The sequence below is a fragment of the Phyllobates terribilis genome, unplaced genomic scaffold (genome assembly GCF_046119375.1).
Source record: "Phyllobates terribilis strain yellow unplaced genomic scaffold, ASM4611937v1 Scaffold_3__8_contigs__length_932513732, whole genome shotgun sequence".
NCBI lineage: Eukaryota > Metazoa > Chordata > Amphibia > Anura > Dendrobatidae > Phyllobates > Phyllobates terribilis.
This window is the reverse complement of record NW_027362763.1, coordinates 323,574,796-323,596,181: the sequence shown is the minus strand read 5'-3', so window position 1 is coordinate 323,596,181 and position 21,386 is coordinate 323,574,796. Positions and strand designations below refer to the sequence as shown.

The window sequence follows — 21,386 nt, the reverse complement described above, 5'->3', positions numbered from 1 at the left end:
ATCTAGCTCTGAAAAAATATTTGGCCTTCTAGTAGTGTGTGGGACTTTCTCTATTAGTCCATCTATACTGACCTCCATCAGGTTGCAAATTAAAAATAATTTTTATCTGCATCTAGATCTGAAAAAATATTTGGCCTTCTAGCAGTGTGTGGGACTTTCTCTATTAGTCCATCTATACTGACCTCCATCAGGTTGCAAATTAAAAATAATTTATATCTGCATCTACCTCTGAAAAAATATTTGGGCTTCTAGCTGTGTGTGGGACTTGTTCTATTAGTCCATCTATACTGACCTCCATCAGGTTGCAAACTGAATATAATTTTTTTCTGCATCTAGCTCTGAAAAAATATTTAGGCCTTCTAGCAGTGTGTGGGACTTTCTCTATTAGTCCATCTATACTGACCTCCATCAGGTTGCAAACTGAATATATTTTTTACTGCATCTACCTCTGAAAAAATATTGGGCTTGTAGCTGTGTGTGGGACTTGTTCTATTAATTCATCTATACAGACCTCCATCAAGTTGCAAACTGAATATATTTTTTTTCTGCATCTACCTCTGAAAAAATATTGGGCTTCTAGCTGTGTGTGGGACTTGTTCTATTAGTCCATCTATACTGACCTCCATCAGATTGCAAACTGAATATAATTTTTTTCTGCATCTAGCTCTGAAAAAATATTTGGCCTTCTAGCAGTGTGTGGGACTTTCTCTATTAGTCCATCTATACTGACCTCCATCAGGTTGCAAATTAAAAATAATTTTTATCTGCATCTAGCTCTGAAAAAATATTTAGCCTTCTAGCAGTGTGTGGGACTTTCTCTATTAGTCCATCTATACTGACCTCCATGAGGTTGCAAATTAAAAATAATTTTTATCTGCATCTAGCTCTGAAAAAATATTTGGCCTTCTAGCAGTGTGTGGGACTTTCTCTATTAGTCCATCTATACTGACCTCCATCAGGTTGCAAATTAAAAATAATTTTTATCTGCATCTAGCTCTGAAAAAATATTTGGCCTTCTAGCAGTGTGTGGGACTTTCTCTATTAGTCCATCTATACTGACCTCCATCAGGTTGCAAATTAAAAATAATTTTTTTTCTGCATCTACCTCTGAAAAAATATTGGGCTTCTAGCTGTGTGTGGGACTTGTTCTATTAATCCATCTATACAGACCTCCATCAGGTTACAAACTGAATATAATTTTTTTCTGCATCTACCTCTGAAAAAATATTTGGGCTTCTAGCTGTGTGTGGGACTTGTTCTATTAGTCCATCTATACTGACCTCCATCAGGTTGCAAACTGAATATAATTTTTTTCTGCATCTAGTTCTGAAAAAATATTTGTCCTTCTAGCAGTGTGTGGGACTTGTTCTATTAGTCCACCTATACTGACCTCCATCAGGTTGCAAATTCAAAATAATTTTTTGTCTGCATCTAGCTCTGAAAAAATATTTGGCCTTCTAGCAGTGTGTGGGACTTTCTCTATTAGTCCATCTATACTGACCTCCATCAGGTTGCAAACTGAATATATTTTTTTCTGCATCTACCTCTGAAAAAATATTTGGGCTTCTAGCTGTGTGTGGGACTTGTTCTATTAGTCCATCTATACTGACCTCCATCAGGTTGCAAATTTTTTTCTCCATCTAACCCAGCCAATAGTTTTGGCCTAATACCACAGTTTGGCCACTCAGCTCTGCTCGGTTCCCATCCATTGTTTTTTTGTGCAAACAACTCCAGAGTTGTGAATTAGTTAACCACCAAAATGAGTGGAAAAAGGCCTGCTGCTGGTGGAAAGGGGAATAGGCATGTTGGGAAGGGGAAAAAAGGTTGTGTCCGTGGGGTAGGTGTTAAAGCAACAGTAACATCTGCAGAAGAAAGACCATCTTCCAGCCAAACTAAAATGTCTACTTCTTTTAGCGGACAATGTGATAAGATCTCTTTCTTACGGCCACGCCAATCGCTACAAATTCCAGATGAGGCACAAAAACAGCAGGTGCTTCAACGGATATCAAGTGCTCCTTTAAGTGGGCTCTCCTCCACATCAACTTCAACATCACAAATACTCCAGTCCTCAAAGGTGTCACCCCAATCGCACTTGCTTCCTCACAGCTCCCAAATCTCCAGCTGCCCGTCTGAGTATGAGGTAGAACAGATGGTTGAGTCTGCAGAGCTGTTTACTCATACTATAGCCTGGGAATCAGAGGTCGACTCCAGCGCTTCTGTGAATTCAGACGAGGAAATGATCTACACTGATGCCCAGAATCTTTATGAGTCGGATCCAGGACCAGACGCAGAAGGTTCTGACCATAATGTAGACCCTCATTCCCAAACTGTAACTCCTGTTGGTGGAGACAATGAGGAAGACGATGATGAGACTCAAATACCTGATTGGAGCGACAACTTTAGTTTTTTGTCAGGGCAGGAACAGGTTGGATTTGAGGACGACGGGTGTGATAACGCACAGGGTGATGATGATGAGGTTGGAGATCCCACTTACTGTCAACCCACAGTCAGCCAAGAGATGAGGTCAGCAGAGGAGGTGGAGGAAGATGCTAGTGACGACGAGGTCAGGTTGCGCCTTCCTGGACAGAGACGTAGTACTGGAAGCACGTCAACAACTGCATCCTCAAACACAACTCTGCCTCTCACCACAAGTCGTGGTGGCTTTTCAGGTCGCATGGGTGCTAAGCCTTGCATAGCCTGGGCATTTTTTCAGATCGATAAAGATGACCCAACTCGTGTTATCTGTAACATTTGTCAGCAAAAGCTAAGTAGAGGCCAAAAAATACATAGTTTGAGTACTTCATGCATGAACCGGCACATGGACATGAAGCATAAGTTGCAGTGGGAAGCTCAGTGTGCTACAATGCGGCCTAGCCGGCCGGGCCAACCACCGTCTGCCATATCTTGTGCATCCGCGGCCTCTTCATCCTCTGTGACTGGGGGGACAGCAGTCACACCTGTTTTGGGGCGCAGACCTGCCACCTCTTTACCCGCAACAGCCAGCGTGATTGGCAGGTCATCATTTTCTTTGGAGGTGGTAACACCAGCTGGTGTTGAGCGCTGTCCGACATCGATAGCACCACCTTTGGATCAAGGCAACCTAACATGTCCGCCGGCATCTTCCTCACAGACCGGCAGTTTGCCGGGGACACCCTTATCAACCCCGTCTAAGCACAATAGCCAGCCCTCGGTCCCTCAGATGTGGACAAGTAAAAGACCATTTCCTCCTAGCCATGAGAAAGCTAAGAGGTTGAATTTCACCATCTGCAAGCTCTTGGCTACAGAAATGCTGCCTTTCCGCCTGGTGGACACAGAGGATTTTCGAGACCTTATGTCCGTCGCAGTGCCCCAGTACCAGATGCCCAGTCGGCACTACTTCTCAAAGAAAGGTGTGCCTGCGCTCCACCAGCATGTCGCACACAACATCTCCGCTTCTTTGAGAAACTCTGTGTGTGACAGGGTGCATTTCACCACAGACACTTGGACGAGTAGGCATGGACAGGGGCGTTACATGTCGCTGACTGGGCACTGGGTAACTATGGTGACAGCAGGACAAGGGGCTGCTGTCTAAGTCTTGCCGTCCCCACGAGTTGTGCGTCAATCCTCTTTATGTCAAAGTTCCTCCACTGCTTCTGCCTCCTCAACCTCCTCTCGGTCTTCCACCTGCACCCAAAGCCTGTCTGGTCATGCCACAAGCTTTCTAACTGCGCAGAAGGGATCCTGCACACCTCCTTACTATGCTGGCAGTAGGGCTCAACGTCATCAGGCGGTTTTTACTTTGAAATGTCTGGGAAATGTGAGTCACACAGCTGAGGAGTTGTGGTCAGCTCTGGAGAACCAATTTCATGAATGGTTGTCTCCACTGGACCTGAAACCAGGGAAGGCCGTGTGCGACAATGCTGCAAACCTGGGTGCGGCCCTTCGCCGGGGCAATGTCACACACGTGCCTTGTATGGCTCACGTGTTGAACCTGGTTGTCCAGCAATTTTTAGCCCACTATCCCAGACTAGATGGCCTTCTGCAGAGGGCACGGTCGCTGTGTGCTCACTTCCGCCGTTCGCATCCCGCAGCTCAGCGACTTACATCTCTACAGAAGTCGTTGGGCCTGCCACTTCACCGGCTAAAATGCGATGTGCCTACCCGGTGGAATTTATCTCTGCACATGTTGCAGCGACTGTGGCAGCACCGACAAGCCCTGGTGCAATACGTTCTGACGTATAGCCTGGGCCAACGAGATCCAGAGGTGGGGCAAATCACGCTGGAGGAGTGGTCTCAGATCAGGGACCTATGCACCCTTCTGCACAGTTTTGAAATGGCGACGAAGATGTTTAGTGCTGACGATGCCATTATCAGCATGACTATTCCAGTGATTTACATGCTGGAGCACATGTTAAACAGAATTCGTAGTCAGGTGGTGGCATAAGAGGGGGTGGAGGAAGTAGAGGAGGAGGAGTTGTATGCGGAAGGGCTAACATCTGCAAGGTCCAGACGGTCGGCAGCACCAAGGCGGCAGGCATGTGAGGGTGGGGGAGATGGTTTTACCAGGGCGCATGGTAGCAGCCAAACTAGTGAGGAAGGTGTAGGAGCCCAGGAAGAAGTGGAGGACGAACTGATGGAAGACTCATCAGATGAGGGAGACCTTGATCACATTTCTGTTGTGCGAGGTTGGGGGGAGAGGACAGAGGAAGGAAGCATGATTGTTACCTCGCCACCAACACAACAGGGACTTGGTGCTCCTGGATGCGCAACACACATGAGTGCCTTCTTGCTGCACTACCTGCAACATGACCCTCGAAATGTGAGAATTAGAAATAATCCTGACTACTGGGTTGCCACACTGTTAGATCCCCGGTACAAAAGTAAATTTGCAGAAATTATTCCTGCCATAGAAAGGGATGCACGCATGCAGGAGTATCAGCAGAGACTGTTGCAGAATCTTACATGTGCTTTTCCACAAAACACCAGTGGTGCACGTCGTGAATCTCACAGTTCCAACTTGCCAACCGTGGGACCGTCAAGTGTTCAGCACTCAAACCGTAACAGAACCACAGTATCTGCTGGTAACATCAATTTTGCGGAATCATTTCACCACTTTTTTAGCCCATCCTTTGCAAGGCCACAGGAGACAAGAAGTCTGACACATAGTCAACGCCTAGAGACGATGGTACAGGAGTATCTCCAAGTAAACATTGAAGCCATGACTGTGTCACTGGACCCTTGCTCTTTTTGGGCTTCCAATCTGGATAAATGGCCGGAGCTAGCCACTTACGCCTTGGAGATCTTGTCATGCCCCGCAGCCAGCGTTCTGTCTGAACGTGTGTTCAGAGCTGCTGGTCGTGTGCTGACAGATAAGCGCACGCGGCTCTCCACTGATAATGTAGACAGACTCACGTTCATAAAGATGAACAAATCATGGATCCGAAACGACTTTTCTACCCCTGTGTCATCCTGGGGAGAGTAAAAGCTTGATGATTGGTTAAAATCACCCTACCAACCGTTTTAAGCTTTCAAATTACTAATCATGTTTATCTGTATCTTGGCTGGAAAATAATTTGGGCTTTGTAGCAGTGTGCAGCACTGATTCTATTAGGCCATCTATAATAAGCTCCACCAGATTTAAAATTACTAATCATGTTTATCTGTATCTTGGCTGGAAAATAATTTGGGCTTTGTAGAAGTGTGCAGCACTGATCCTATTAGGCCATCTATACTAAGCTCCACCAGATTTAAAATTAATAATAATTTTTAGCTGCATCTAGCCCGGAAAATAATTTTGGGGCTCCGAGATGCGCAAGACACATAAGTGCCTTCTTGCTGCACTACCTGCAACATGACCCTCAGATTGTCAGAATTCGAAGTGATCCTGACTACTGGGTTGCCACACTCTTAGATCCCCCACACTCTTCGATCAACCTTTTCATTTTAATAAAGACCAAAAAAATGGTCATTTTTGAAATTATAAGCATTAGCAGGTTATTAGAAACTGAAATCAAACAGTTTTCAACTCAAAACTTTATTCTAGGTGATGTTACATTTTCACATAGGACCCCTTGTACGAAAGGAGCTTCTGAACTCTCTCGTCCATTGAATTTGTCAGGTTTTGGATGGTTTCTGCTTCAATTGTTTTGCATGAGGACAGAATACCCTCCCAGAGGTGTTGCTTAGATGTGAACTGCCTCCCGCCATCATAGACACTCCTTTTGATGATGCTCCAGAGGTTCTGAATGGGGTAGAGGTCAGGGGAGCATGGGGGTCACACCATAAGTTTGTCCCCTTTTATGCCCATATCAGCCAGAGATGCAGATGTTTTATGTGCAGCATGAGATGGTGCATTATCATGCAAAAAAATGATCTTGCTGTGAAATACACGGTTCTTCTTCTTGAACCATGGCAGGAAGTGCTGTTTGAGAAAATCCACACATACATTATGGAGTTTATCTTTAGCGCCTTCAGGGATCCTAAAGGGGCCGACAATCTCTCTCCCCATGATTCCAGCCCAAAACATTACTCCACCTCCTCCTTGTTGGCGCTGTAGCCGTGTTTGCGTGGGGTGTCCATCAACCAGCCATCCTCCACTCCATCCATCTGGACCATCGAGCGCTGCACGGCACTCATCCGTGAACAAAACAGTTTTGAAATCAGTCTTCATGTAATGTTTAGCCCACTGGAGCCGTTTCTGCTTGTGTGAAGTGGATAGAGGAGGTCGACAGGATGGCGTATGCACAGCTGCAAACCTCTGAAGGACCCTGCATCTTGTTGTTCGGGGGACGTTGGAGGCACCAGCAGCTTCAAAAACTTGTCTGCTGCTATGACAAGGCTTTTTTGCCGCTGCTCTTTTAACCTGACGTAATTGCCTGTAGGAAAGAGTCCTCAATTTGCCCTTATCAGCACGCACACGTGTGTACTGTGAATCAGCTACATACTTCTTGATTGCCAAGGCACTTCATCCTGATCATCGCACAATGTTGATTGTAGTCATGCCTTGACCTAAACACTCCACAATATGTTGCTTCTCAGCAGCCGACACATCCTTTTTCTTTCCCATTTTGGCAGAAAATGTAGGCTGCTTAATAATGTGAGACAGCCTTCTTAAGTAGTCTTGCCTTTCATTGGACACACCTGCCAAACTAATTAGCACAGGTGTCTGCAATTGCTTACAGTGATATAAAGAGCCCTGACACACATCACCATCAATGAGTTTAACTGACAAACAAACAAATTCCTCCCTTATCACTCCTAAACACTTTTTGCATAATAATTTGGAACACAGTGTACATGTGCTTTTCCACAAAACACCAGTGGTTCACGTAGTGAATCTTACAGTTCTAACTTGCCAACCGTGGTCTGTATGGAGTTGTTCAATAAAGGGCCCAAAATTAAGATAACATAGATGGGAGAGGTCTCTATGAATAGGAATTCCTAAGTATTTGATACCCTGTGAGGGCCAGGCAAAGGGAAAGTTGGACTGGATGGAATCCTATATGGATTTGGGAAGGGAGACATCGAGGGCCTCAGACTTCGCTGCATTGATTTTAAAATTTGACCATGTAACAAAGTGATCTATTTCAGCCATAACAGCATGGATGGATATATGTGATTGAGTGATATATACTAGGACATCATCAGCAAATAGAGAGCACTTGTACTCGGTGCCTCCCACCTCAATCCACCTAATATTGGGGTTATGGCGAATTGATGAGAGCAGGTGCTCCGTCACTAGGATGTATAAGAGAGGGGACAGAGGACATCCCTGCCTTGTCCCATTGGTGATTGTGAAAGGTGATGAAAATGTTCTGATGCACCCCCTGGGCCTTGGGACACCCGGAGCCGGACCCTTTTTGGTGGATGCTGGTGGTTGTAGTCTTCGTGGCGGCGACCCGGTTCCGTGGCTCAGGGTGGTCAAACCAGTGGCAGAACTATTTATGTGGTTTTGATGTTTAAATGTCCGACTATGCCACCCGTGGATTGCGGTCAGAGTGAACCGCCGCTGCAGGGCAGACCGCTGAGGCTGGTGTTGTGGGTGCAGCAGAGCATAGCATAACTCCCCACGGGAGGAGTATAGCCTCAGGGCAGTGTATGCGGAGGATGGGGGTGATGGTGCAGGGCAGCAGCAGTAACAACACGGAGTCAGTGATGCAGTCCAGGGCCTTTACTCACAGTTCTTATTATCCAGACCACGTCTGCAGGTAACGGCTGCCCACGTCGTACTGTGCTCACCAGGTGAGGGGCTCAGACAACTCCCAGATAACTTTGGAGCGCTTCACAGGACCCCCTTTGTGTGTCCTTTGTCTGGCCTTTCTTACCAACCCTTCTGTCCGGCTGCCTCGGGCCTCCTCTTGGTAAAATTGGCGCCAGTTTCCCTGACCCTATGTGGTGCCTTCCTAGCGGGTGTAGCGAGGGGCTGCGCCACATAAAATGTCAGAGCCTCCGGTTTCTAGCTGGGGGTCGTTTCCTGCCTCCACTAGTTTCGGGGACCGGTCTCCCCCTTTGGCCTGACCCCTCCACGCATGTGGATTCGGGCGTGCGGTGGCGACTCGCCCGTCCGCACCCCTGGGATCCCTTCATTCCTCGTTCCTGGAGCCTTCTCCGCTCCTCTTCCTTCCTTCTCCCTCTTCCAGGCCTGGGCCTCTGTTACTAGGCCCGCCTCCGGAGCAGAGCTCATGCAGAGCCCCTGCTCCCTGCCACTTCTGCTCAGACTTCTCTGCACTGAACTAAGATGGTGCCCACCTTTTATACTCCCTTCTCAATGCACCCAGGAACTGCTTCCTCCCTGCTCCTGCACTACAGGGTTCCCCTTCCTCAGTGTTCCCTCCCCCCACTCCAGCCAGGGACAGGGACTGTCGTGCCCATCTCAGAGGCATATTGGTCGCCCTGCCCCACGGCAATGTGGTGTAATGCATGCAGGTGTCGGGTCCTGATCCACACTCCATCCTTACCTGAGAGTGAGATATCACACCTCTGGGTGAGGTGCAATACCTCTGTAGCAACCGAGCCCTCAGGGTGCTACAGTTCCATTTATCTTCAGCCTAGGTGACGTATTGTGATACAGGGCCGTGATTTTGGCTATAAAAGGGTCCCCTAGACTCCTACCCCAAGCTTTTAAAGAGAATCATATATGGCGTGCCAGGAGACTCTATGGAATGCTTTCTCAGCATCCAACGAGAGTATCTAATTACAAATTTTTAACTGCATCTAGCCCAGGAAATACTTTGTGCCTAGTAGCAGTGTCTGCTAGTCAGCGGATTATCCCGGCTGTTAAGCAAGCTACACCACCTGTAGTTTGGACACTTAATTTTTTCAAAGGAAATGCTTCGGGACCACGGGATACTCAGTGAAGAACATCAGGAGGCACCCCAAGGCATAGGGGCTGGGACTGGCAGTAGGATGCCTTGCGGTGGACAGCCGAGCTCGATCCTTATAAAAGCTTTTTAACTGCAGCAGCTTTAGTGGACGCTACTGCAGCTGGAATTACGCAGCTGCTGGCATGAGACTTGCCCTCCAATAGATCCTTGTAAATGGATTTAAAGTGTATTCATTCAAATTAGAGAGACAATTTAAATTAAAAAGCTTAGAGCTGCCTCCACCACAGGGGGGCTCGCTCGACCCACCAGCGGACAGGCACCAGTATTGGGAGAGGGGGGCTGGCCGTCAGGGTTCACCGCGGCTCTGGCACAAACCCGGCGACACGGAGGTGGCACGGGCAGGAGCGGACTGAACGTGTCGGCTTCTCACTTTTTGGATTTTAGAAGGGCATGACATGCCTATATTTGTGTCTCCCCCTCCTTTTACTCCTCCACCTCTTTTCTTTTCGCATGACTATATGTACTTGTCACTTTTCCATGTGTTAGTTATGTCTTCTGAGCAGTTTGTCAGCTTTTGGACACTTTTGAAGGTGTTTTCTATGTGTTTCTATGTGTTTTTGTTTGCCTGCCATTGGTTTTAACGGTGTTCGAAGGTGTTCGACGAACAGTTCGGCGAACACACGGGTGTTCGACGAACCGAACCGAACTCGAACACTACGGGGGTGGCTCAACACTAGTAAAGAGCGCCAAACATGCAGGGCGGAGACCCGAGCTCCCGCCCGAGTAACCCAAAAATGCTCGGTGCTCGATGAACATCACGAGTAGTGAGATGCTCGGGTGAGTACCAAAAAGTGTCGAGCATGCTCGCTCAACACTAGTGAGGATCCAATATGGGGACGATAGGGGAGACAGGGTGATATCAAATCAGCCTAGGAGGTCTCCACTCCGACTTTCCCTAGTGTCTGGGCTTCCTTTCCCTCATTCGTTCATGTTGCACTTAGTCTTTCCCACATCTTGTGTGACAGTAATGACATTTTTAGCACTTTTTTGTCAATTAGATTTGAGTCTTTCTTTTCCCTGTATAGAGCAATGGCACTCAAACTGGTTGCTGTTACAAGTTCATCCATGCTAACGAGTTGTGCATTCAGATGTGTTTTATGGAGAACCAGTTCTTCATTCATTAATACAAATCCCGTCAGCATAATTATGCTCAAAAAATTAGATCATCATTTGTGATGAGCGAACGTGCTCGCCACTGCTCTGTACTTGCCTGAGCATCACTGTGCTCGACGAGCTCAGGAGAATATTTCTGGGTTTCTCGGGCGGGAACTCGGGTCCTCTCCCGGCATGTTTGGCGCTCTTTAGAGAGCCAATGAACATGCAGGGATTACTTGCCATGCACTGTAATGCCGTAGCCATGTTGGTTTTGGGCATTACAGTGATTGGATGGCCGCACAGCATCATCAGGTGTATCTAAGACCGAGCGCCGCCATGCTCATCACAGTCTACTCTGGAAACAGGCAGAGTAGGGAGAGCTGCTGCTGCATCAGGGAGAGATTTGCTTGTTTATAGTTAGTATAGGTATTCCACAACATATATCTATATCCATCTGAACTAACAGTCCTTCTGAGGACTAATCCAGCTGCATATAATCAGTGCTAGGCAAAAACACCCAAGAATGGCTAAGAGGAAAACACTGGATTCTTCTGAAGTGGCCTTCTATGAACCCTGACCTAAATTTTATTGAGCATCTTTGGAAAGAGCTGAAACATGCTGTCTGGAAAAAGCAACCTTCAAACACGAGACAACTGGAGCAGTTTGCTCATGGGGAGTGGGCCAAAACACCTGTTGAGAGGTGCAGAAGTCTCATTGACAGTTACAGGAATCGTTTGATTGCAGTGATTGCCTCAAAAAGTTGTTCAACAAAAGAATAAGCAAATGGTACCATCATTTCTGTCCAGGCCAATTTCACGAGTTTAATTTTTTTTTTAATTCTGTGGAAACGGGGTTAAAAAGCAATGTCTGACTTTCATTTGTTCATTTTGATAGATTTTTAATTTATTATTACTTTTGTCAGATTCAAGTTATTTCTGTGACCATTGTGGGTTTATCTTTCATTAAGCGAGGGGTACCAAGAATTCTGACCGTGTGTGTATATATACAGTACAGACCAAAAGTTTGGACACACCTTCTCATTTAAAGATTTTTCTGTATTTTCATGACAATGAAAATTGTTCATTCACACTGAAGGCATCAAAACTATGAATTAACATGTGTGGAATTATATACTTAACAAAAAAGTGTGAAGCAACTGAAAATATGTCTTATATTCTAGGTTCTTCAAAGTAGCCACCTTTTGCTTTGATGACTGCATTGCACACTCTTGGCATTCTCTTTATGAGCTTCAAGAGGTAGTAACCGGAAATGGTTTTCACTTCACAGATGTGCCCTGTCAGGTTTAATAAGTGGGATTTCTTGCTTTAAAATGGGGTTGGGACCATCAGTTGTGTTGTGCAGAATTCTGGTGGATAGACAGCTGATAGTCCTACTGAATAGACTGTTAGAATTTGTATTATGGCAAGAAAAAAGCAGCTAAGTAAAGAAGATTGTTGGAATACCATTTCCGGTGACTACCTCTTGAAGCTCATCAAGAGAATGCCAAGAGTGTGCAAAGCAGTCATCAAAGCAAAAGGTGGCTACTTTGAAGAACCTAGAATATAAGACATATTTTCAGTTGTTTCGCACTTTTTTGTTAAGTATATAATTCCACATGTGTTAATTCATAGTTTTGATGCCTTCAGTGTGAATGTACAATTTTCATAGTCATGAAAATACAGAAAAATCTTTAAATGAGAAGGTGTGTCCAAACTTTTGGTCTGTACTGTATATCAGTGATAAGCAGGAAGGAAGTGTATGTGGCAGACTGCAGTGTATGATACAGCACAACAGGGTCCATTGAACGTCCAGTCTGCTGCTGCTGTAATAATTACAGATATTTCTAGACATAGCCCCAGATATCAGGGGCCAGGGCAATTTTTTTTTTATCTTAATCCTGGTTATTTGCTTCAAAAGCAGTCTATTTTTCTGTTACATTAGCTTGTTCTCACTGCAGAATAAAGCCAGATCTGTTCCATATTTCAGCGATAGAAATCCAGAAATTTGAACTGAACATGGAAAATATTGGCCTAATTTTCCATTCTGTTGCAGTGTGTCGGTCAAGCTATTCACACTAATTCTTAGTGTAGAATAATATTAGAAAATTACAGGCCTACAATTTAAAACCATGGTTCTCTGTCAGACATATCAACTAAAAGACTGTTCAAAAATCATATACAGTACAGACCAAAAGTTTGGACACACCTTCTCATTTAAAGATTTTTCTATATTTTCATGACTATGAAAATTGTACATTCACACTGAAGTCATCAAAACTATGAAATAACACATGTGGAATTATATACTTAACAAAATAGTGTGAAACAACTGAAAATATGTCTTATATTCTAGGTTCTTCAAAGTAGCCACCTTTTGCTTTGATGACTGCTTTGCACACTCTTGGCATTCTCTTGATGAGCTTCAAGAGGTAGTCACCGGAAATGGTCTTCCAACAATCTTGAAGGAGTTCCCAGAGATGCTTAGCACTTGTTGGCCCTTTTGCCTTCACTCCGCGGTCCAGCTCACCCCAAACCATCTCGATTGGGTTCTGGTCTGGTGACTGTGGAGGCCAGGTTATCTGGTGTAGCACCCCATCACTCTCCTAAATAGCCCTTACACAGCCTGGAGGTGTGTTTGGGGTCATTGTCCTGTTGAAAAATAAATGATGGTCCAACTAAACGCAAATCGGATGGAATAGCATGCCGCTGCAAGATGCTGTGGAAGCCATGCTGGTTCAGTATGCCTTCAATTTTGAATAAATCCCCAACAGTGTCACCAGCAAAGCACCCCCACACCATCACACCTCCTCCTCCATGCTTCACGGTGGGAACCAGGCATGTAGAGTCCATCCGTTCACCTTTTCTGCGTCACACAAAGACACGGTGGTTGGAACCAAAGATCTCAAATTTGGACTCATCAGACTAAAGCACAGATTTCCACTGGTCTAATGTCCTTTCCTAGTGTTCTTTAGCCCAAACAAGTCTCTTCTGCTTGTTGCCTGTCCTTAGCAGTGGTTTCCTAGCAGCTATTTTACCATGAAGGCCAACTGCACAAAGTCTCCTCCTAACAGTTGTTGTAGAGATGTGTCTGCTGCTAGAACTCTGTGTGGCATTGACCTGGTCTCTAATCTGAGCTGCTGTTAACCTGCGATTTCTGAGGCTGGTGACTCGGATAAACTTATCCTCAGAAGCAGAGGTGACTCTTGGTCGTCCTTTCCTGGGGCGGTCCTTATGTGAGCCAGTTTCTTTGTAGCGCTTGATGGTTTTGGCAACTGCACTTGGGGACACTTTCAATGTTTTCCCAATTTTTCGCACTAACTGACCTTCATTTCTTAAAGTAATGATGGCCACTCGTTTTTCTTTGCTTAGCTGCTTTTTTCTTGCCATAATACAAATTCTAACAGTCTATTCAGTAGGACTATCAGCTGTGTATCCACCAGACTTCTGCACAACACAACTGATGGTCCCAACCCCATTTATATGCAAGAAATCCCACTTATTAAACCTGACAGGGCACACCTGTGAAGTGAAAACGATTTCCGGTGACTACCTCTTGAAGCTCATCAAGAGAATGCCAAGAGTGTGAAAAGTAGTCATCAAAGCAAAAGGTGGATACTTTGAAGAACCTTGAATATAAGACATATTTTCAGTTGTTTCACACTTTTTTGTTAAGTATATAATTCCACATGTGTTAATTCATAATTTTGATGCCTTCAGTGTGAATGTACAATTTTCAAAGTCATGAAAATACAGAAAAATCTTTAAATGAGAAGGTGTGTCCAAACTTTTGGTCTGTACTGTATTTCTTGCATTTTCATTCCGTTGCAGTGTGTCAGTGAAGCTATTCACACTACTTCTCCATGTAGAATAATAGTAGTAAATTACAGGCCTACAATTTAAAGCCATAGTTCTCTGTCAGACATATCACCTAAATTACTGTTTAAAAAATCGTACATTTCTTGTATTTTCATTCCGTTGCAGTGTGTCGGTCAAGCTATTCACACTATGTCTCCATGTAGAATAATATTAGTAAATTAAAGGACTGCTATTTAAAATCATGGTTCTCTGTCAGACGTATCACATATAACTGCGTTCTAAAACCAGCCATTTCTCGTGAACGTGGAAAATATTGTCCTTCATTTAAAATGGGCAAGGTGCGTGGCAAGGGACGGGGAAGTGAATGTGATGGTGCATGCAGAGGCAGAGGATGTGGCCGTGTGCAAGGTGACATTGTGCCTCAACAAACACCCAAATTTTGTCGCTCGACCTTCCTGTCCCAATTACTACGGGAACGCAGAACACCACTATTGAACACAGAGCAGTGTGAAGAGATTATTGGTTGGATAGCAGATAATGCTTCCAGTCACTTTGCCACCACCACCTCCACCCTGTCTTCCACACGGTCTAGTCTCAATAGCCGTGAGTCTGGAAAGCATATTCCTCACCTTGATCCTCCTTCCTCCCACCATGCCGAGTGCCAGGAGACAACTGATCCCACACTTGGACACTCAGAAGAGCTGTTCACTTTTCCATTTGTAGATTCAGGCTTCTCACCCAGCCAGCTTCTAGTGAGTCAAGAGGAGAACGCGTGTGGCGATGCCCATATATTGGAGCAGCCACGGTCACATGAAGGCGATGGTGGTAAAGTGTAATTACTGTAGCAAAAGGTGGATGCTGATAAGACACAACTGCCAGAAAGTCAGGAGGAGGACCAGGGTGCGGAAGAGGAAGACGAGGTGGTGGATGAAACAGTAACTGATCAAACCTGGCAGGGGGACATACAGAGTGAGGACAGCAGCACACAGGGGGAGGGAGGCTTAGCACCACAACAGGCAGAAAGAAGCAATGTGGTGGCCACAGACACAAGGCGGGAAAGCGTTTCTCGTAACGACAATGTGACGGAAGTTGCCAGTACAATTGTTAGGTCTTCCTGAGTCTGGTTATTTTATAAAGACTCTGCAGATAACCCCAAAAATGTCATTTGCACCACCTCTCAGGCCAGCATAAGGAGGGGTAGCAAAACTAGCAGCCTGACCACCACCAGCATGATCAGGCATATGGCATCAAAGCACCAGACTAAGTGGGCCGAACCCCAGGGTCCAGCAACAGTGTCTGCGGGTGACATCACTGCTTCTTCCGCTGTTGTGCGTGCACATCAATGCTATGTCCATGGCGCATGCCAAGATCGCTCCCGCCCTGCACCTGTCATTGCATACTCTCAAGTAGCACCATTAGCAAGCACGTCCACTTCCTTGTTCCAGCGCAGCGTTCAGTTCCTACCCCAGTCCTTGGAATGCAAGCGCAAATACGCAGCCAAAGCCTCACAGGACACACGACTAAATTCACACATTTCGAGAATGGTTGCGCTCGAAATGTTGCCTTTTAGGCTCGTGGTCCCCAGCCGCCACTATTTCTCCCGGTGTGCCTTCCCCGCATTACATGAGCCCGTGTCCCACAATATTAGATGTGCCCTCAACAACTCAGTTACTGGGAAAGTCCACCTAACCACGGACACGTGGACAAGTGCTTGTGGGCAGGGACCGTACATCTTGCTGATGGCACACTGGGTTAACATAGTGGAAGCCGGGACTCAGTTGGACCTTGGGACGGAACACGTCCTCCCGACGCTGTGGATTGCGGGCCCTGGGTCAATCAGGGTTGCCCCTACATTCTACAGCTCCTGCACCTCCTCCTTTTGAGCATTCATGGTGCCAATATTCAAAAGGGGGACAAAAACTGAACTTGGAAATTATAGGCCCGTAAGCTTAACCTCTACTGTGGGTAAAATCCTGGAGGGTTTCCTAAGAGATGCTATACTAGAGTATTTGAAGAAGAATAACCTCATGACCCAATATCAACATGGGTTTATGAGGAACCGTTCCTGTCAAACTAATCTGATCAGTTTTTATGAGGAGGCAAGTTCCGGACTGGACCAAGGAAATGCAGTAGATGTTGTGTATATGGACTTTTCAAAAGCTTTTGATACGGTTCCACACAAAAGGTTGATGCATAAAATAAGATCAATGGGGATAGAGTAAAATATATGTATGTGGGTTAAGAATTGGCTCAGTGATAGGAAACAAAGGGTGGTTATTAATGGAAAACACTCAGACTGGGTCTCAGTTAACAGTGGGGTACCACAGGGGTCAGTATTGGGCCCCCTTCTTTTAACATATTTATTAATGACCTTGTAGGGGGCATACAAAGTAATACTTCAATATTTGCAGATGACACTAAACTCTGCAGGGTAATCAATACAGAGGAGGACAATTTTATATTACAGGAGGATCTATGTAAACTAGAAGCTTGGGCTGATAAATGGCAAATGAGCTTTAATGGGGATAAATGTAAGGTAATGCACTTGGGCAAAGGAAATAAAATGTATAATTATATGCTTAATTGTAAAACACTGGGCAAAACTGTAACTGAAAAAGACCTGGGTGTATTGTTGAACAACAAGCTCACGTTTAGTGGCCAGTGTCAGGCAGCTGCTGCAAAGGCAAATAAAATAATGGGATGCATTAAAAGAAGCATAGATGCTCATGAGGAGAACATAATTTTACCTCTATACAAGTCACTAGTGCGACCACACTTAGAATACTGTGTACAGTTCTAGTCTCCGGTGTATAAGAAGGACATAGCTGAACTAGAGAGGGTACAGAGAAGAGCGAACAAGGTTATTAGAGGACTGGGGGGTCTGCAATATCAAGACAGGTTATTACACTTGGGGTTATTTACTGTGGAAAAACGAAGGCTTGGGTGTGATCTTATTACTATATACAATTATATGAGGGGACAGTACAAAGACCTGTCTACTGATCTTTTTACTCTGAAGCCAGAGACGGGGACAAGGGGGCATCTTCTACGTCTGGAGGAAAGAAAGTTTAATCATAATCACAGACGTTGATTCTTTACTGTAAGAGCAGTGAGACTATGGAACTCTCTGCCGCATGATGCTGTAATGAGTGATTCACTATTAAAATTTAAGAAGGGCATGGATGCCTTTCTTGAAAAGTATAATATTACAGGTTATATATACTAGATTCCTTGATAGGGCGTTGATCCAGGGAACTAGTTTGATTGTCATATGGAGACGGGAAGGAATTTTTTTCTCAATGTGGAGCTTAGTGTCTGCCACGTGGGTTTTTTTTGCCTTCCTCTGGATCAACATGTTAGGCTATGGGTTGAACTAGATGGACTTAGTCTTCCTTCAACCTTAAAAACTATGTTACTATGTTACTATTGTGGCCTGTGGGTGGGTGGGTGGCTGGCTGCATACCAAGGAATGGGGTAGGGACAACTGAACGCTGCGCTGGGACAAAGACATGGATGGTGATTGTTGCAAGTCTGCAATGACAGGTGCATGGCGTGAGGCATCTTCTCATGCACCAAGGATCACTTATGATGGGCACACTTTTAGGCAGTGACCTCGGAGTCAGAGATGCTTCCAGGGGTCTTCCCTATGCTGTTCCCATGTCTTTTCAGCACTTTATGCATGTGTCTGATGATGTGTAAAACAATACATGACCAGATAAGGTTGTAAAATGTTAAAATGACATTTCCCAGTGAATGCATTTGTCTGGGTTGAAAGCAATGCAAAAGTGCAAAAATGCATAAAAAATGCTACATGTGAACATAGTCAAAGGTGTGGAGAAGCATTTTTGTTTTTGGTTATTTATTTTGCCTTACATACAAGTCATTACCAAAGAAGGAAGTTCCTTAACATACTTCCCAGGAAAGCCATTTTGGTTTCATTTTTGCATGTCTTATTGTGAGTCCATAAAAGTGGCGTAATACCTCTAACAACATTGTTGACAGCAGTGACCTGGGAGTCAGAAATGCTTACAGGGGTCTTCCCCATGCTGTTCCCATGTCATTTGAGCACTGTTCCCATCGATTTTGGCAATTTTTAGGCCCTCTGCTGACCGCTGGGGGGAACCGCCGGAAAAATGCTTGAGTTTCCTATAGACTTACATTGGGCTCGTTACTCAGACCGAGCACTCAAGCATTCCAATTTGCTTGCCTCGAACAACAAGTACCCGAACATTTTAGTGCTCGCTCATTACTAATCATCATACATAATTTACGCATGTAAAAAAGTGAAAAACACTCCTAAATACACACTTGAATGAAATGGAGAAAAAGGGAGTGTATATAAAAAAATATAAATTTTATTGAATACAGATTAAAAAAAACAACTATCATGCAAATGAAATCAGAACAGGCAACGTGGCAATAGGCAAAAAACTGGGGTGGAAAGAGCCCCTGCAACATGTAAATGACCAAAGTATGGTATTGTGGCGCCCCTGAGGGTTCAGTCGCCACAGGGGTACTACAACTGGTGGTACCTCACTCTCTGGTAAGGAAATGAGTACAGCCCGGGACCCCAACACCTGCTCCAGGCCGGCTGGAAGGGCAAGATGCGCTGTGTTCTGCTGAGCCCTGTCCCTGGCTGGAGTTGGGGGAACCAGAGTGAGGGGGAACCAAGTAGTGGGTGTGGGTGGAGGAAGCAGTTTAGGGGAGCATTTGTTAGGAGTATAAAAAGGGGGAGCTATCTTAGTTAAGGTGGAGTGAGAAAGAGAAAGCAAGCAAGAAGGAGAGGAGCAGGTGCTCTACAGGAGCTCTGCTCCAGAGTGGGCCTAGTAAATAAGGCCCAGCAGAGGAGAGAAGAGGAGGGGAACCGAGGAGGAAGGCTCCGGCAACTGAAGGGGTCCCAGGGGTACGGAAGGAACAGGAAGCCACCCGTACACTCTAATCTGTCAAGTGTCAGAGGGACCAGGCCGCAAGAAAGGAACCGGTCCCTGGACTAGTCGTGTCACTTCAAGTCTCGGCTAGGAAACCGGAGGCTTCTGACTTTTATGGTGCAGTTGCCACAGCCTTACCCTAGTCGCCGAGGAGGGCAGCAAGTAGGTCCGTGAACTCCAGGTTCGCCAGAGGGACTTCAGAGCACACTATCGGGACTTTCTGTGGGGAAGCGCAGGGCAGGAGGAAGAAGACCCAGCGCGGAAAGTCCGCTGAGGAAAGGAACATATAGAAAGGGGTCCCGATAAGTACTCTTGAATTGCCGGAGGGACTTCTGAACCCCTGCTTGGTGAATGCAGCCCGACGCAGGAAGCGGTAACCTGTACAGTGTACCTGAGGAATCTAAAAAGAACTGTGAGTAAAATCTGACGACTGCACTCCACTGTCTCTGTCGGTTATTGCCGCCGCGCCATCTCTCACCTGCATCCCATCCATCTACCCTGCCCCGGGGGCTCGCTCCACCTGTGGGGAGCAGAAACATCCCAGCTGCCATCCCATCACCCCCGGAGGTCTGCAGCAGCGCTGGTACCTATTACCAGAAACCAAAGGTGGCGTCACGAGACAAACTGTTAACAAAACCCCTTTTAAAGAGTGACCCAGAGGACGGGCCCGGGAGCTGACTGTCGTGATATCCTGCAAAGAAGGTAAAGGTCCGGGTACCGAGTCTCCCCCATATCCCCCCTGGGTGAGTCAGTATTGAAAAGGAATAGATGGGAATTGGCATGCATAAGATCAATCCTGTATCATACAATCCATAATGAAAGCACACCAAAAGACCACCATAACATGTTCAAATGCAAAGATTCTTAACGATTAAGCAGGAGGAGCCTTCCCAGGAATTTCACCAGCAGGTAGTGCAGTACCCCTACATGCGTTTTGCGTGTTAACCACACGCTTTCCCAAGGAGAGGTCCCTGCTTAATGGGTAAGAATCCTGCTGATGCAATTCCTGGGGGGCTCCTCCTGCTCCTACCAATTTCCACCTATTCCTTTTCAATACCATACTTTGGTCATTTACATGTTGGAGGGAGTCTTTCCACCCCATTTTTTTGCCTATTGTCACTTTGCCTGTTCTGCTTTCATTTGTATGATTGTTGTTCTTTTTAATCTGTATTCAATAAAATTTATATTTTTTCTATACACTCCCTTTTTCTCCTTTTCATTCAGTTCTGCATTCAGCTGCAATTTACTTGACTCTGAACAGCCTGTTCATTAAACTTATGCTAGACATCCTCTTCTGACACATTAGTCTCAGTATATTCTCAATATTGCACAAGGAAGCTCCTAGCACAGATGACCGTACTGCATTTAAAGTCAGTTAAATGGCTTGACTTTCTCATTATAATGTGGATTCACACAGGAACTGATCCACATTGGCCACTTGATTATATGCTGCGCTGCGGGGTCACGTGTCTAATTTCCATGCAGGGAAGCTCCAATTGTGAAAGGATATGTGTCTCTGATAAAGTGCCCATTCACTGTCAATTCCCAAGTATTTTATGTAATTATGTATTTTTACACAAAGCAGCTAACACAAGCAGTTTTAAAAAAGCTATTTTTCAGTCTTACATACCTCCATGGTGTGGTAAAGATCCTCAATGTCAGCAAACAGCATAAATAAAAAGGCAGCCAGTTGGGTCAACATTAGTATGCAAAATATATCTGGAAAAGCAAACTCAGAAAATAAAACTAATATCTCTCTTAACAGTGAAAACATATTTTTGCACAATTACAAACTATCAAACAATTGTAGTCTGAGCTGTGTTCTCCAACATGGCACTACACTGTGTTCCAAATTATTATGCAAATAATATTTTCTCAGATTTTCCCAAATTACCTATATGAATTGCAGTCATTGTAATTTTCCAGTCAAATAACTATCAGAGTACAATTGAAAGGTTTTTGTACAAACTGCCTATGATAACAGTATATTTTTATAAAAATAAAACACTCAAACTGCACTCAAAATGCATGTTCCAAATTATTATGCACAGCAGAGTTTTCAACCTTTTCATTTTAATAAAGAACAAAAAAATGGTCATTTTTGAAATTATAAGCATTAGCAGGTTATTACAAACTGAAATCAAACAGTTTTCAACTCAAAACTTTATTCTAGGTGATGTTACATT

At 45.1% G+C, this 21,386-nt stretch overlaps 1 protein-coding gene across 1 annotated transcript in view; it reads right to left on the bottom strand.

The window, feature by feature from the left end:
- LOC141259323 (probable cation-transporting ATPase 13A5) overlaps positions 1–21,386 on the bottom strand; it is a 417,702-nt gene that overhangs the window by 20,829 nt on the left and 375,487 nt on the right. The window contains exon 28 of the mRNA XM_073675081.1: positions 20,831–20,919. Within this exon, the coding sequence (XP_073531182.1) occupies positions 20,831–20,919 (89 nt within the window). The remainder of the gene's footprint in view (positions 1–20,830; positions 20,920–21,386) is intronic.